Below are 15,412 nucleotides of genomic sequence, written 5' to 3'. Positions count from 1 at the left end.
TATTTATGTGTTGGTGAGTTTTAAAGTTCGAGTATAAAGATAGCTGTCTTCTGTGACGTTACAACATATAGTCTGATAGGTATTGAGCGTCGTTTTAAAGTTGATCACTGCTTTCATCTTCTTCCCAGCCGATGGCGTTATTATGTTGATCTGTAACGTCGATCACTATCTACTAGACTCAGAGCACAGTCACCTTCAATTTGCATTTTATATTAAATAGGCTGACAAATAAAAGACATCAAATATCAGTTTTTGTTACTAATGTTCAGTTTGGTGTGAGCAACGACAAATCAGTAAGGAGACGGAAAATGGACTTTAGAATTGGATTGCGGATCTCCGCAGGCCTGCAAACACAACTCTACCCAACCTCTAATTCAGTGATCACCAGAAACTGAAGTTTATGTCGGCTGGAACGTGGACTTCCGCCTAGTGCGAGAGTTCAGAATTTGTGGAGTTTGATATCTGACTCACACACTTTCAGTGACTCGTATTATATTTCCGTGCTAAGAAAGTGAAAATGTTTGATATCCTTAGAGTGCGTCCTATTTGGAAATTCCCGTAAATTTGAAACACGGCTAGTTCGGCTCTTTTATCACATTTTTATATTCACACTTTTTGCTTGTTATTATTAAGTATTTCTGATATCCTCTTATCTTGCTGTTCTTTCGATAATATTAACATGAATCTGTACGCATGACGTCTCAGCGGAATCATTATCCAGATCCAACAAAAACTTTCTCGTGTTTACGAGACACACTAAACTCTAGCAACATCAACCGAAGATGGCAAACTGGTGTAAAATTTAACAAGACGACTGAAACTTATATCTCAATCTAGATTATACAGTGTCTTCTTTCAGCATTATTGTCCTACTTATTTAACGCCCACGTTGACACCTTTGGTGTCATGTCTGCCTCTATAAAAAATAAACTGCGTGTGTAAGGACAAAAATGGCATATGTCACCCAAACCAAGCTTTTGCCAAAGCGGGAAGAAAGAACTCTTTATAATATTTCAGAGAGTCAAAACAAGTTTCTCAAGCTAAAATTACCAAAACTAATATATTAAAATTTTACTGCCATTTTTTTATTTTCTATAATGAGCCTGAGTGACAATAATTGTCTATGACATATACCCGCGCATTTAATTGACCGTATAACATACCGGACCTTAAAGTTGTTAAACAGAAATTTTGCCTCATTCGTGCAGTAGTCAGTCTTTATATTTATCAACTTGTCCTACAAGAATGGCAAATTTGTCAATAGTTCATAGCATTCTTTATAGATTCTTCAGTGAAGCTGTAAAAAAAAGTAGAAAGTACGTTCGCAGTGTCCAGCAAACACATGTTAAAATTAAGTGACAAACATAAAAACCAAAATACCTCTCATTACTATATTCGTAAATCGTAGGAAGTAAAGACATTACAAAATGCCATTGGTAATGAATGATAAACTCCATGGAATAGTCTTTCTTGTAAAGCTCGTTTAGTCAAGAAATTTGTAGTCTTTTATGAAATCTGAATATTCATTACCATGTTCCCAAGAGTCCATCTCCCTATTCCTGTTCTGAGTTATATAAATACAAACGACATCTAAAAATCCTATCTACGCACAGGTCTTCCTAGTGGACTCTTTATTTAAGGGTTTCCAATAAGATTATTGTTTGCATTCTTATCTTTCCTACTGTGATTTACATGTCCCACCCATCACATACATTTTTAGTAATTGCTCTAATAAAATCTGTTAAATAGTAAGCACTATAAAGCGACTAGACATGCAGTTGTCTCCAGCCTGCTTACGTCCAAATATTGTCCTCAGAAGTGTGTTCTGAAACATCCTCGATCTGTGTAGTTCTCTTAACGCGAAATATTAGGTTTCACACCTATACAAAACAGCAGGTAAAAAATTATAGTACATTTTCTCTTTTAGACAACAGTCCGAAGACAACATTTTCTTTTCTGAATTTAAAAAGCATATCCCGAATACAATTTTCATTTGTTAATGTTGTTCCCAAATACAGAATGATTCTTGTCTCGAAATATAGGGAAAATGTTAACTTTTTTAACAAACTGTCAGTTTATTCACAAAACATATTCTACATGGTTGTCATTCCTTTGAAAACACACTCATGGTGAACCCGCGTTAACACATCTGGTATTATGAGCGTAATTGCATTTCGAATGCGTTCCTTTAGGTGATTCATGTTTCGTAACATTTCCTGGTACACCATGGCCTTCAAGTGCACCCACAAGTAAAAATCGAGTGAGCTGTGGTCTGGGGACCTTGGAGGCCACTCAACGGGACAACAGCGACCAATCGAGGAACCCGAAAACTGCTGATCCATTATTCCCTATGTATGGAGACTTTCGAATCATCCTGTATTTTAACTTTGCTTCATTTTTAGGTGATTTATTATCTGATGATACATGATGATGTATTCACTTTTATACCAACTCCCTTATTAACATGTGAAAGAACTTTCATTTTTCTTTTATATACGAGGTGCGATCAGAAAGTTTCAAGACTGTGTCAATAGAGGTCGAACCGGATATAGTACGAGCTTCTGCCGCTAAGGGGTTGGGCCTACATTCATAGTGAATCAGTGTGCCAGCCGGCATCATCGAATTAGCATTTTTTTCGTAGTTATGGGCGTTTTGGTAGTGCATTACGCCGACCCTCCTGCGATTTCGGAATGGCGGATTTTCATGAACAAAGATTGTGCATGAAATTTTGCCAAAGACTCGCCAAAACGGCTACGGAAACCTATGAAATGCTAAAGCAAGCATTTGGGGAGTCCGCAATGGGTCGTGCACAAACGTTTGTGTGGCATTCACGTTTTAAAAATGGCCGAACCTCTGTCGATGATGACGAGCGTTCTGGACGACCATCTTCGAGCACAACGCCCGAAAATGTTACGAAGATTCGGCAGGCCATTCGCGAAGATCGACGTCGTACCATCAACGACTTGTGCGACATTGTTGGGATAGGCTATGGGACCTGTCAGCTGATTCTAAAGGAAGAACTCCACATGCGACGCATCGCAGCCAAGTTTGTGCCAAGGCTCCTGTCTGAGGACCAGAAGCAGAATCGACTTCTCGTTTGTCAGGAGCTCAAAGATCTTGCCGGATCGCCGGATTTAGCTCCGTGTGACTTCTTACTCTTCCCAAAGATGAAAACTCAGCTAAAGGGAAGGAGATTTGAGACGATAGAAGAAATTCAGGCAGAATCGCAGATGGTGCTTGACAGGCTGACAAAGAAAGATTTCCAGGGATGCTTCCAGGCTTGGCAGCGGCGCTGGGATCGTTGTGTTCACTCCCCGGAGAACTACTTCGAGGGTGATGGATGAATTTAATAACTGAGATAAGTGTACGGGTTTTTATAGGCGCAGTCTGGAGACTTTCTGATCGCACCTCGTATTTATGTTCGCCACGGTGGTCTAGCGGTTAGAACGCTGGCCTTGTAATCCTGGGTCCCGGGTTCGATTCCCGGTGGTGCCCAAATTTATAAGTTTTGTTGGGCAAGGCCGTGGTCCAGGTATCACGAAGTTTTCCTCAGGGGCTTCCCAGGTTTCTCATTCATCATCATTTACATACAGAAGAAGGCGATGGCAAACCACTTCTGAATCATTTGCCGAGGAAACGGACCTGTCGTCAGACAGAACAATAATAATAATATTTATTAAAATATTTAAATATTTAAAAATAACCGTCAATCACAATAAAATTAAAAGATTAAAAGATTAAAATATCATATTATGTTCCCTATCGAGTACTCGATTTACATATGGAACTTACACAACATGTTTCGGCTATATGTAGCCATCTTCTGGTGTATTATATATAAACTTTTTACTGAATTACTTTTTACGATTTTAATGACTTTTCTTCTGATGTTTTGTCCTTTATATTGATTCACCATTCGTTGTAGTACCATTTGTTGTGGTATCCCAGGTCGCAAATATGTTAATTTCGTATTACGTATTGATGTCGAAGTTCGTATATGGACTGTGAAGTAAATGTTTTAATATTAATGAAAAATGAATATAGAAAACAAAATAATTAGTTGAAATAAATTATGTAAACTTACCCAAGAAGTAATATTGTAATCTTATTTGGAGAGATCGGAGGTGTACGTACTGCATTGGATGGTGGCTGGTTACTGACTGTGATGCTAGTGGGTGAAAGGTGGTTTGTCTGGGTTGAGGTCAATGTACTGAAGTGCTTTAAAAACGGGGTTGTTAAGTACAATATTGTTATCATTGAGGCATATGTTTGTTTATAATTTTGATATATGTGATATTTTTCTATTGTGTCTCTGTGTCTTTTGTTTTTTACTATTTTTAATATGTCCATTGTTTCGTTAATTGTGTTATATGCATGTCCTGTATTGAGAATGTGTTTAGAGTATGCAGAACTATCTTTATTGTGTTTTATGGCTGCTATGTGTTCTTTGTATCTTTGTGTAAAAGTGCGGCCTGTTTGACCTATGTATATTAGAGGACATTCTTTACATTTCAATTTATATATGCCTGGTAAATGGTATTGGTTGTTTATGTTTATTGTTGGTTTTTGTTTGAGGATGTTTTTTATTGTGTTTTTAGTTTTGTAGGCTGTTTTTATTTTGTTTTCTTTAAATATTTTAGTTATGAATTTGGTTTCTTTACCTATGTATGTAAATGTGGCCCATTTATTTTGTATATTTTCGTTTTCGTTGGGTTTTGTTGTATTATTTGGTTTTTTATTTAGTTTGTGGTTATTATATCCGTTTTCTTTGAGAATTTGTTGAATGATGTTTAGTTCTATTTGTTTGTTTTTTTTATAGATATTGGATATAGATTTTTTCTGTTCAAAAATGTAATAACATATTTAGTACACCAAAGACCCAATATTACAACTTTAGTGCAACTCCACCAATAATTACAGGATTACTTAAATTACACAAAAATCCATATACCATCAGACCATTAATAAACTGGACATCAGCCCCAGCATACAAAATTTCTTCAAAAATTGCCACTTTGCTTAAAGAATATTGCAATTTACCATACACATTCAACATCAAAAATTCAATGAATTTAATTAATGAACTTAACGAAATCAATATAAATGAAAACCTACATATGTGTTCGTTTGATATCACAAACATGTATACAAACATCCCTACAAATGTTTTACTAGATATTATACATAATATTTTAAATAAACATAATACTAATATACAAATAATAAATGAAATAAAATTAATAACAAACACCATTATAAATCAAAATTACTTTCAATTTAATAACAAATATTGGCAACAGAACACAGGATTACCTATGGGCGCTCCTACATCTAGCATATTATCTGAAATTTTCCTTCAATACATAGAACATAATAATATAATAAACATTTTAAATAAAAACCATATTCATTATTATAGTAGATATGTAGATGACATATTAATAATTTACAATACAAAAAAGACTAATATCCAACAAGTACTTAAAGAATTTAACAACATAAATCAAAATATACAATTTACATTAGAACTTGAACAAAATAACTCAATAAACTATTTAGATTTAACAATAACAATAAAAATAAACAATTTCGAATTTAAAATTTATAGAAAACCAACAAATACAAGCACAATAATTCACGCCACATCCTGCCACCCCATCGAACACAAACACATGGCTATCAATTACCTACTAAACAGAAAAAATCTATATCCAATATCTATAAAAAAACAAACAAATAGAACTAAACATCATTCAACAAATTCTCAAAGAAAACGGATATAATAACCACAAACTAAATAAAAAACCAAATAATACAACAAAACCCAACGAAAACGAAAATATACAAAATAAATGGGCCACATTTACATACATAGGTAAAGAAACCAAATTCATAACTAAAATATTTAAAGAAAACAAAATAAAAACAGCCTACAAAACTAAAAACACAATAAAAAACATCCTCAAACAAAAACCAACAATAAACATAAACAACCAATACCATTTACCAGGCATATATAAATTGAAATGTAAAGAATGTCCTCTAATATACATAGGTCAAACAGGCCGCACTTTTACACAAAGATACAAAGAACACATAGCAGCCATAAAACACAATAAAGATAGTTCTGCATACTCTAAACACATTCTCAATACAGGACATGCATATAACACAATTAACGAAACAATGGACATATTAAAAATAGTAAAAAACAAAAGACACAGAGACACAATAGAAAAATATCACATATATCAAAATTATAAACAAACATATGCCTCAATGATAACAATATTGTACTTAACAACCCCATTTTTAAAGCACTTCAGTATATTGACCTCAACCCAGACAAACCACCTTTCACCCACTAGCATCACAGTCAGTAACCAGCCACCATCCAATGCAGTACGTACACCTCCGATCTCTCCAAATAAGATTACAATATTACTTCTTGGGTAAGTTTACATAATTTATTTCAACTAATTATTTTGTTTTCTATATTCATTTTTCATTAATATTAAAACATTTACTTCACAGTCCATATACGAACTTCGACATCAATACGTAATACGAAATTAACATATTTGCGACCTGGGATACCACAACAAATGGTACTACAACGAATGGTGAATCAATATAAAGGACAAAACATCAGAAGAAAAGTCATTAAAATCGTAAAAAGTAATTCAGTAAAAAGTTTATGTATAATACACCAGAAGATGGCTACATATAGCCGAAACATGTTGTGTAAGTTCCATATGTAAATCGAGTACTCGATAGGGAACATAATATGATATTTTAATCTTTTAATCTTTTAATTTTATTGTGATTGACGGTTATTTTTAAATATTAAATATTTTAATACTATTAATTCACAATATGACGCATCTACAATACCTTATAAATAATATTTATGTTCCGGTCATAATAATATAACTGTTAATATTCACTATGACCCTGATCCTCATGATAACATGTTTATATCCACGGGTAAGTTTGGAAAATTGTGTTACGTCTTAAATATCACTATAAATGTACAGAGTTTCTTTCACATTCGAAATGCGAACCACCGCATTATTTAACTATCTCGAGCAGGAGCTTTGATAGATTTGAAACCAAATAAAAGACGAAAACCGACAAAAGAAAAACTAAAATTACAAATGTTTGTGAAAGTGGTGATCAATTTGTTTCACACATAAATGTACAACACAAATCGCTGTGATGTGTCTGCCGATGTGTGGTCTACTATAATTTGACGAAGACTATATACAATTCTCGTACGAAGTAAATTAAACAGAAAGGAGAGTCTTCTTAAACACATTTTAGTTTCCATTTGGTAGTTGTAATAGAATGCTTTCTTGAGAAGTTAATGTACCACCAGTTTTTAAATTAATTTTATAAAATCCAAGACCTGACCACGGACCTTCTTCTACGGTAGGTAAACCCATTCAACATCATGACATCTTATTCTCTATGGTCCATTTTAGTATTATCTTCCAATTTACATCCTAAGGAGGCCAAAACTCTAATTCGGGCTGTCGCGCCATGGAAGAAGAATCACATCTTGCTATTCAAAGCACTGTTTTTCTTTATGTTTGTTACTAAAATATGTTATGTGTTACTCAACTCCGTCGTGCGTCCTACATTTTTCATGTCATATACTTGGTTGTAAAACACTGTAACCGCTCATCAATCCCTCTACTGCTGTATGCGTGACGTGGGATCGGCGTATGTAGATCAACGATCACGCAGGTCCTAAATAAACAAAGAGTTCCACCCAATCAATCCGAGTGTTTAATCGTGCTGTTACGAACTGGCCGTTACACCAAATGAGACGGAGTCGACGCATACCGACTAGCTGAGCAGAGCAGAGAACCCAACAATCCCTACCAGCCACATCGTAGCGGACCCTGCGATCACCCAAGAAGGAGGAAGAACAGTTACAGTAATAATATTTTATTGAAGAATACAAATTATGAACCCTCTCATGGGGCAGTTTTCTATGTCATCTTGCTATTTCTTTCTGTCTTTATTCCATACATTCTTCACGGTACAGTGTTCTCATACACCTTCAATCCGTGGTCTTCCTTAGGGTGAAAGGTAAAGTTCCACTCCCACACAACCATGGCCACCTGAGATTTAACGGCACACCCGATTACCGCCGGAGGGCCTTGCTAGCATCACATTCAAAATCAGTAATCATGGAAATATTTTTATTGCTTTCTACCTTTATATAATCATCAAAACTCTCAATTCTATCGGTAGAGACTGATATTTTCTTTCTGGATAATAATTGTGTGTTTCATTTTTATGTTGTGACACAACTATCAAACTAATTTATTGTTGATCACTGGGGATAATAAACTACGGCTTTTAATTGCGTTAAATTTTGTTCGTGTTGTGTTTTCGCCACTTGTTTTATGTGTAATGTCAATAACAAATATTCAATAATTGTGAGTGAGGTCGTGCGATATCTGCGTCCGGTTATTACATAATTTTAACAAAGAACTTAAAGAATTGTGTTATTTAGTTCCAAAAATAAGGTGTGCAAAATTTATTCTACTTTCATTAGAATCTAATTTTTTAAAAAAATAGACTTCCTCCTTCAATTAACAACTTAAACGTTTCTTTTGAATGTGGATATGCCAAGTGCAAAAATACGAAAAATCTAGAGGAAATAATTAAAAATTATTAAAACTGACATTTTCAGTAAATCTGCTACTGATACAACTTCCACAAACACTAGTATTGCAAGATTAGTGTTCTCCATCTCTAAAGAAATGAAGGGAGGTCAATTTACGCAGAAAAACGTAGTGAGACTGTGGATAATACTTCAGGCACTTCAGTGAATGTAATTGAACATCAAAATGAAAATGCTGCAAGTTCAGATTCAGCTCAATGGCTTTCAAAAAATGAAAACTTACACTTCTGGGTTCAAACTTCCGTCTGTGTGTCAGCACAAGCAAAGTTGCTAGTTCATACACAGTTGAGAATACAAATACTGAAATAAGACTTTTAACGTGTTCCGTTCAGTGTGTACATTATTTTCGTTCATTGATTCTGAATTTCACAGAAGTGGATTTAATGATGAAGCATGAGTTTAAGACTGCTTCACACCATGAAAATGGCAGGAACATAAGAAATGCATAATGACTTGCTACAGTCGTCTTAAAATATCTGGACGTGTAGAAACATTATTGTAATTATATTTAACAATGATCGTCAATCCTGGAAGGACGTAATGAAAATAATCACAGCGGTAATTAATTTTTGGCGTTAAGGGCAAACTTTAGGATGGGCCAACTAAACATTTGTTTCAGTAAGTAACGGAAATTATTTGGGCATCATGGAACTGCTTCGTCAGGTTTTCTTTCAATTTTTGTGCAAACAAGTTAGAAAGGACGCAATGTTGCAAACCAAATCTCATCATACGAGTCTGTCACGATTTGTGAAACAGTTATACAATCAAGGAGCGAAAACTGTTGGCAGTTCATATTATCACTAAAACACAGAAAGCAAGTTATTTTTCAATTCGCGTGGATTATTCACTAAATGAAAAAAAATCCATTATTTAACATTTATCTTACGATATGTAAAGAATACTGTCTACATTTATTTAATATCCATACGCGTACGTATTGACAGGGAAACAATAAATTTTGGACTATACAGTCTGAATGGCTATAAATTTGAACAAAATGTACATTGAAACTTGTCGTTCGAAGTACCTTATTGTGTGTTTTATCTTTTACAGATATCTGCAAGCTGCTGCAAACCAGACTGTAAGTACAATAACTTTCTCATCGTTATATTATTGCAATAATAATTCTCTCAGTCACTTTCAAACTCATGAGAAGTTGAGCTGGTAAGACCGGAGACTCCCTTGCCTTTCTCTGGCTGATGATGACCCCTCAACATTCACTGGGTCAATGTCAACAACACAATAGCTCACAAATAAGAAACTTGTTTCAGTTGCAGACACAACAGCGCTACTGGAATAAAGACACTAACTAACTAACTAACTAGATGGCTTACCGAACCCGAAGGTTCATCACCGAATTAACCAAAGCCCTCCACCGGACCCTGTCCTGGGCCAACAAAATCCAGTTTCCTTCAACTCCTATCTCCCATAGATCCCACCTGAGATTATCCTCCCATCTATGTCTAGGTCTCCCCAGCGGTCTCTTCCCTTCCGGTTTCCCAACCAGTACCCGGTGCACACCTCTTGTCCCATCCATGTGGGCTACATGCCCAGCCCATCTCAATCTTCTCGACTTAATCACCCTGACAATACTGGGGGAGAAGTACAAATTTTTAAGCTCGTCATTATGCAGTTTTCTCCACGCCCCATCGTCTTCTCTCCTAGGCACAATATCCTCCTCAACACCCGATTCTCAAACACCTGCAATCTGTGTTCCTCCCTCTGAGTGAGAGACCATGTTTCGCACGGAATAAAGACACTACACCAGTAAATCATTGCAGCGTCCTCAAATTTTGTCACAAGGCATATATATATTGCAACGTATTTATAGAGAACAAATGTTTATAAATCACGATTCAGTGGAAAAATGGACAATCTTTCGGATTATTCGGAGTTTCCAAATGATTGGTTCACTATGCCGTTTTATCGATAGCTTTTCCCTAATGTTAGTCGGATGCTCTGTTCATGTTCTTGAATAAATTTCTTGACAGCATATTACACTCTTTGAAATGTTGAAAATATTGACGGTGCGTATTATTTGTTTTTTAGAATAGGATTCTGAGAGGAATATTCTGATCAAAGACAGACGAAAAATATGACAGAAAAAATTGCGTAATGGAGGATTTCATGATCTGCAAAATTTATTTATTATTTCAGGGCAATCAAATGGAGGAGAGTGAGAAGGTCGGGTCATGTAGCAAACATGGAAGAAGATTTCTGTCTTCAGGGCTGTTGCGCCGTGTAGTCTGGTCGATGTTAACCAACGTTTCAGAGGTCATACTGCCTCCGTCATCAGGGCGATGAACATGGAAGAGCTGATAAATACAATTTTTATTGGAATATTTGTTAAAAAGAGGCTACTTTGGAGAAATGTGTACCTGTTGAAGCACAATAGTAAAGAAAAACTTAAAAGGTAGAATTGGCCGATGTTCCGGAGGGCAGTCATCTTCATAATAGTCCTGACGATGGAGGCAGAGAAACCTGTGAAAAGTCGGTAAGTATTTATGTGACTACACCGCGCAAAATTCGTCCCTAAATTTTACGGTTATGTACGAGATGCAGAAAATTATGGTAACGTAGAATTTTTACGCTGATGTAATGTAAACAATGTTCAGATTTGTAGAGGAATATTACTCACGTAGTAATCCACAGACTTGGCGTAAGTTGGTGCGTATGCGAGATGTTCTGGTTTAAAGTAGGCCGAATCGTAGGCTACCAGTTCAGGTTTGGCGTGCAGTGAAGCATAATCGACGTGCTCTGGAAGTCCGCGAACTGCGGCCGCTAGAGTGCAGAACAATATCAACTGTGAAAAGAAAAGCGACAATAATATATCAGCATTGGACGGCTTCAAACTTCAGCTGTAGAAATCGCGTGATCTCAAACGAGTACTGAAGACGTCAGTGACAATTTATTGGGAATAGGTCTGGAAGCATCTGTCGTTATCACGGTGCAGAACCAGTTCAAGAATTCGCCTGAAATCACTTATGAAAATCACGGAAGTCCCTAGCAAAGAATCAAATCTAGTACCTGTCGAATTCATAACCACGTATACGTAACCATTATACAGATACAAACCGATGTTTGAAAGCAACTAAATAGGTATTGAGATTTTGGGTGATCGGTGTAACAACTACAGAATAAAAGCAGTCTGATGGTAAAGGCAGCCAGAACTTGATGAATCCTTACCGCTTTCTCCTCATCTATTATCCATCATTACGTCCGCATGCAGTAGCTCTATACTATAGAATTTTGTTTAATTTTATTTTATCGATTACTTATAATGTGTAATAGTATTAAAAATATATTAAAATTGGCCGTCAATCACAATATAAGATAATTAAAAGATTAAAATATCATTTTTCGTTCCGTATCGAGTACTCGATTTACATATGGAACATTTACGACATGTTTCGGCTATCATAGAGCCGTCATCAGGTGTTATGTTATAAACTTTTTAACTGAATTACTGATTTTTAATAATTTATATTCAATTTCATTAATAGTATTGAAACCTTTACTTCACAGTCCAATATACACAACATTGGCATCACTACGACATACAATCATATTAGTGACATGTGACACAACAACGGATGAAGATACAATATGAAGGACGAAAAATGATAAGAAAAATGAAAACTAAAAATCATTAAAAATCAGTAATTCAGTTAAAAAGTTTATAACATAACACCTGATGACGGCTCTATGATAGCCGAAACATGTCGTAAATGTTCCATATGTAAATCGAGTACTCGATACGGGACGAAAAATGATATTTTAATCTTTTAATTATCTTATATTGTGATTGACGGCCAATTTTAATATATTTTTAATACTATTAAATAAATCACAATATGACGCACCTACAATATCTTATAATGTGTACTTGATTGAAAACACCAAATTATTTTACATGGCAGCTTAAATATTTGTCTACCTACAATGTTATGTTTTGAGCTGTTACTATTCGCGAAACCTAAGAGAAGATTAGACGGTAATATTAAAATAAATGTTAACCCTTTAGTGGCCAGTGGTATGTACTACCTGATTTATCAATCAATAATTCCGATTTCTGTATGTTTGGATATCGTATAATTCTCAGCGTAAACAGGTATTATTTTCTTACATACATTTGACAAATAGTGGCAAAGATTTGCGTTTTATTTGAGTTATGGGTCTACTTCTTCAATATTATTTAGACAAATATAAGACTTGGGTACACATGTTAAGATATGAGAATATTAGAGTACATTTTAAAGACACATGATATTAATTTGTGAACTAAATTCACCAGAAAATGAATTTGGTCATTTAACGGATTCCTTCGAACACGGTATTAAAAGTTTGCATTCCGTAAAGGACGGAAGAATTCTTGACCAGATGGTCGATTATTAGTTTCTTAAGCAAGGTCCTGTTCCATAGAGATAGTTCTATATTACAAGGTGCATACACATGTCATATGTGGGCATTACTAAAAGTTGTTACGATGATGTTAACATTACGTCATTCTGAAAATGCGACCTGTAATGCCCCATTGTCCATCAACCACATAATATGTGAGTGATCATGAGCAGTCTTGGAATGATACTGACAAGGAAAAAGTGTAGATTTCGAGTAAAACCTGTCCCTGCACTACATTATCTTCCACAAATCTGACATGGATTACTTTGTAAGAGAACACGTGTCACTACGTCCTCGACTGTTTGTTTTAGCAAAGCAGAACTGGAAAACGAAGACATAACTATAGAATTTTATCTGGAAACATTAATGAGACTACTTTGGAGACCTATGTGTAGACAGGATATTATTAGACTGGGTATTAAAGAAATAGCATTAGAAAAATTGGACTGATTTCAATGTTCAGTCGCCCTGATGATATTTTCACATACAGTTTACTTTATAAAGATATTTTATAAATTTTATACTTTCAATGTCATTTGAAAGCATAAAGCTGCATATATTCTATTACATTTTAACACAAATAATGTTCTTTCCCGTTAACTTTGACGGGTCATACCACACTAGAAATAATATTAACAAATTAATCATATGCATATTTGTAACAATTTTGGAGACACGGAACCAACTTCGAAGTTAATATGTTTCAGGTAAGTTCCAATTAATTATTCACTGTAATAAGATCTAAAATCTTTTTACGAACAACTATTATAAATGAAACACATTTAAATCTCCATTTTCAACACGTATATCACTCACGAACTTGTTGCTTTATTCTCTAGGTAGTTCTCTGTGGAAATTACACAAAGCAGTTATAAACCAACACCAAATGATTAATACAAACAAATATAACGGTCTAATTAATGCAAACCTACAAGTCAAAATCATCCGGTCACTGTCCATCGTGACGTCACTGACTACTGAGACTACAGAAATAAGTCACGTCCAATATTATACGGAGATATTAAATTCGAAAGTTTTTCGATAGCACAGAATGTCTGCGTGGAATCTGCGAAATTTTATTGTCGTCATTTCTCTTCCACGTCCAGGTGGTCTAGCCCTGAGGTATTGCGAACAATTAATAAAATGTCCACTGGAAACTATAAGGAGAAATCTGAAAGAAAGAAAACCCAACTCATGTCTTCTTTCAACGTCTTCCTTGATATGAAATGCCTTATCGTATGAATAATTTTAAGGTCGAATATTTAATGAAGGCAAATACATCTTTAAGAGACAAATGTTAATGGTTAGTAGGTTATGTAAATATATTTTAATTTGCATAATTTATACAGCACATTAGCCTCATTTATGCATACATTCATTAGAAATTTGAACGTTAAAAACTCGGAATGCTTAGATTATAGGGATGGATAACATTTCAAGCAACTAATGCAATCTGGCTAGCTTTACTCTATGATGTATGACAATAATTAGTTCTAAAATATATTTTTGGTAAAATTGAAATTATTTTATTAAGTATTATAACATACATATTTTCAAGGACTTTCTCAATTTGATGTGAGTCTCAATTTAAGTAATCAAACCTCAAAATTACGAACAACGTACGTAAAAAACTAAACTACTGCCTATTATTTAAACAATTCAATCATAGAAACGACAGTTGTCTAAGATTATCCTTTCTTGAGGGCTGTCTGAAATTCAATCCAATACAAACTACTGACAAGAACCACTATAGTCCTTGAAAGTGCACAGAAATTTTCTTCACAATTGTTGCATTTTTCAACGTCCTTATTCTCCTCGTACTTAAATGTGGTTGTCCACTATATTTTAAAAAAATTATGCTTGTGCAGCATAATTAACGTGCTGTATGCGTATTCTCTTTGGAACCAGGGTAACAAATTTTCATAAAATCTGGGACGAACGTTCTGCCATTTGACGTCTCCCCAGTGTGGTAAATTTTAATTTTATACAGTAGGTTAAAACAAATCATGGTGGATGCACATGATTTGTAAAGTCTGAAAATTAAATTTTTCAAGCAAAATAACCTTTATAACCAGGTCTGTCATTAATAATTCAGGATTTACAAATAACCTGTGAACGTACTCCCTTATAAATACAGTGTCCAGCCTTTTTCTTTCGTAAATATATAATGGCAAGAATCTTACAACCAAGAGAACTGGAGAAGCTACTAGTTGATTAGATGGCATATAATTTCTTCAGACACGCCATCAACCCCAATTCTCAGTCACATTAATTATGTCCAAATCCTCACGTCATTTCACAGCACAACTTGTA

At 34.8% G+C, this 15,412-nt stretch overlaps 2 protein-coding genes across 2 annotated transcripts in view; one reads left to right on the top strand and one right to left on the bottom strand.

The window, feature by feature from the left end:
* LOC110834431 (uncharacterized) overlaps positions 1-15,412 on the bottom strand; it is a 32,134-nt gene that overhangs the window by 8,197 nt on the left and 8,525 nt on the right. The window contains exon 2 of the mRNA XM_022073569.2: positions 11,337-11,501. Coding sequence (XP_021929261.1) covers positions 11,337-11,501 — 165 coding nt within the window. The remainder of the gene's footprint in view (positions 1-11,336; positions 11,502-15,412) is intronic.
* On the top strand, positions 6,280-11,357 carry LOC147873738 (uncharacterized). Its single transcript, XM_087349790.1, has 3 exons — positions 6,280-6,452; positions 9,752-9,779; positions 10,856-11,357. The coding sequence occupies exons 1-3, from the start codon at positions 6,280-6,282 to the stop codon at positions 11,000-11,002; spliced, it is 348 nt and encodes a 115-aa protein (XP_087205916.1). The 3' UTR covers positions 11,003-11,357.

Source organism: Zootermopsis nevadensis, unplaced genomic scaffold, assembly GCF_977971745.1.
Source record: "Zootermopsis nevadensis isolate Lab colony 2312 unplaced genomic scaffold, Znev_1.0 Znev_ptg000016l, whole genome shotgun sequence".
In the NCBI taxonomy this organism is placed as follows: Eukaryota; Metazoa; Arthropoda; class Insecta; order Blattodea; family Termopsidae; genus Zootermopsis; species Zootermopsis nevadensis.
This window is presented reverse-complemented; position numbering and strand designations above follow the sequence as displayed.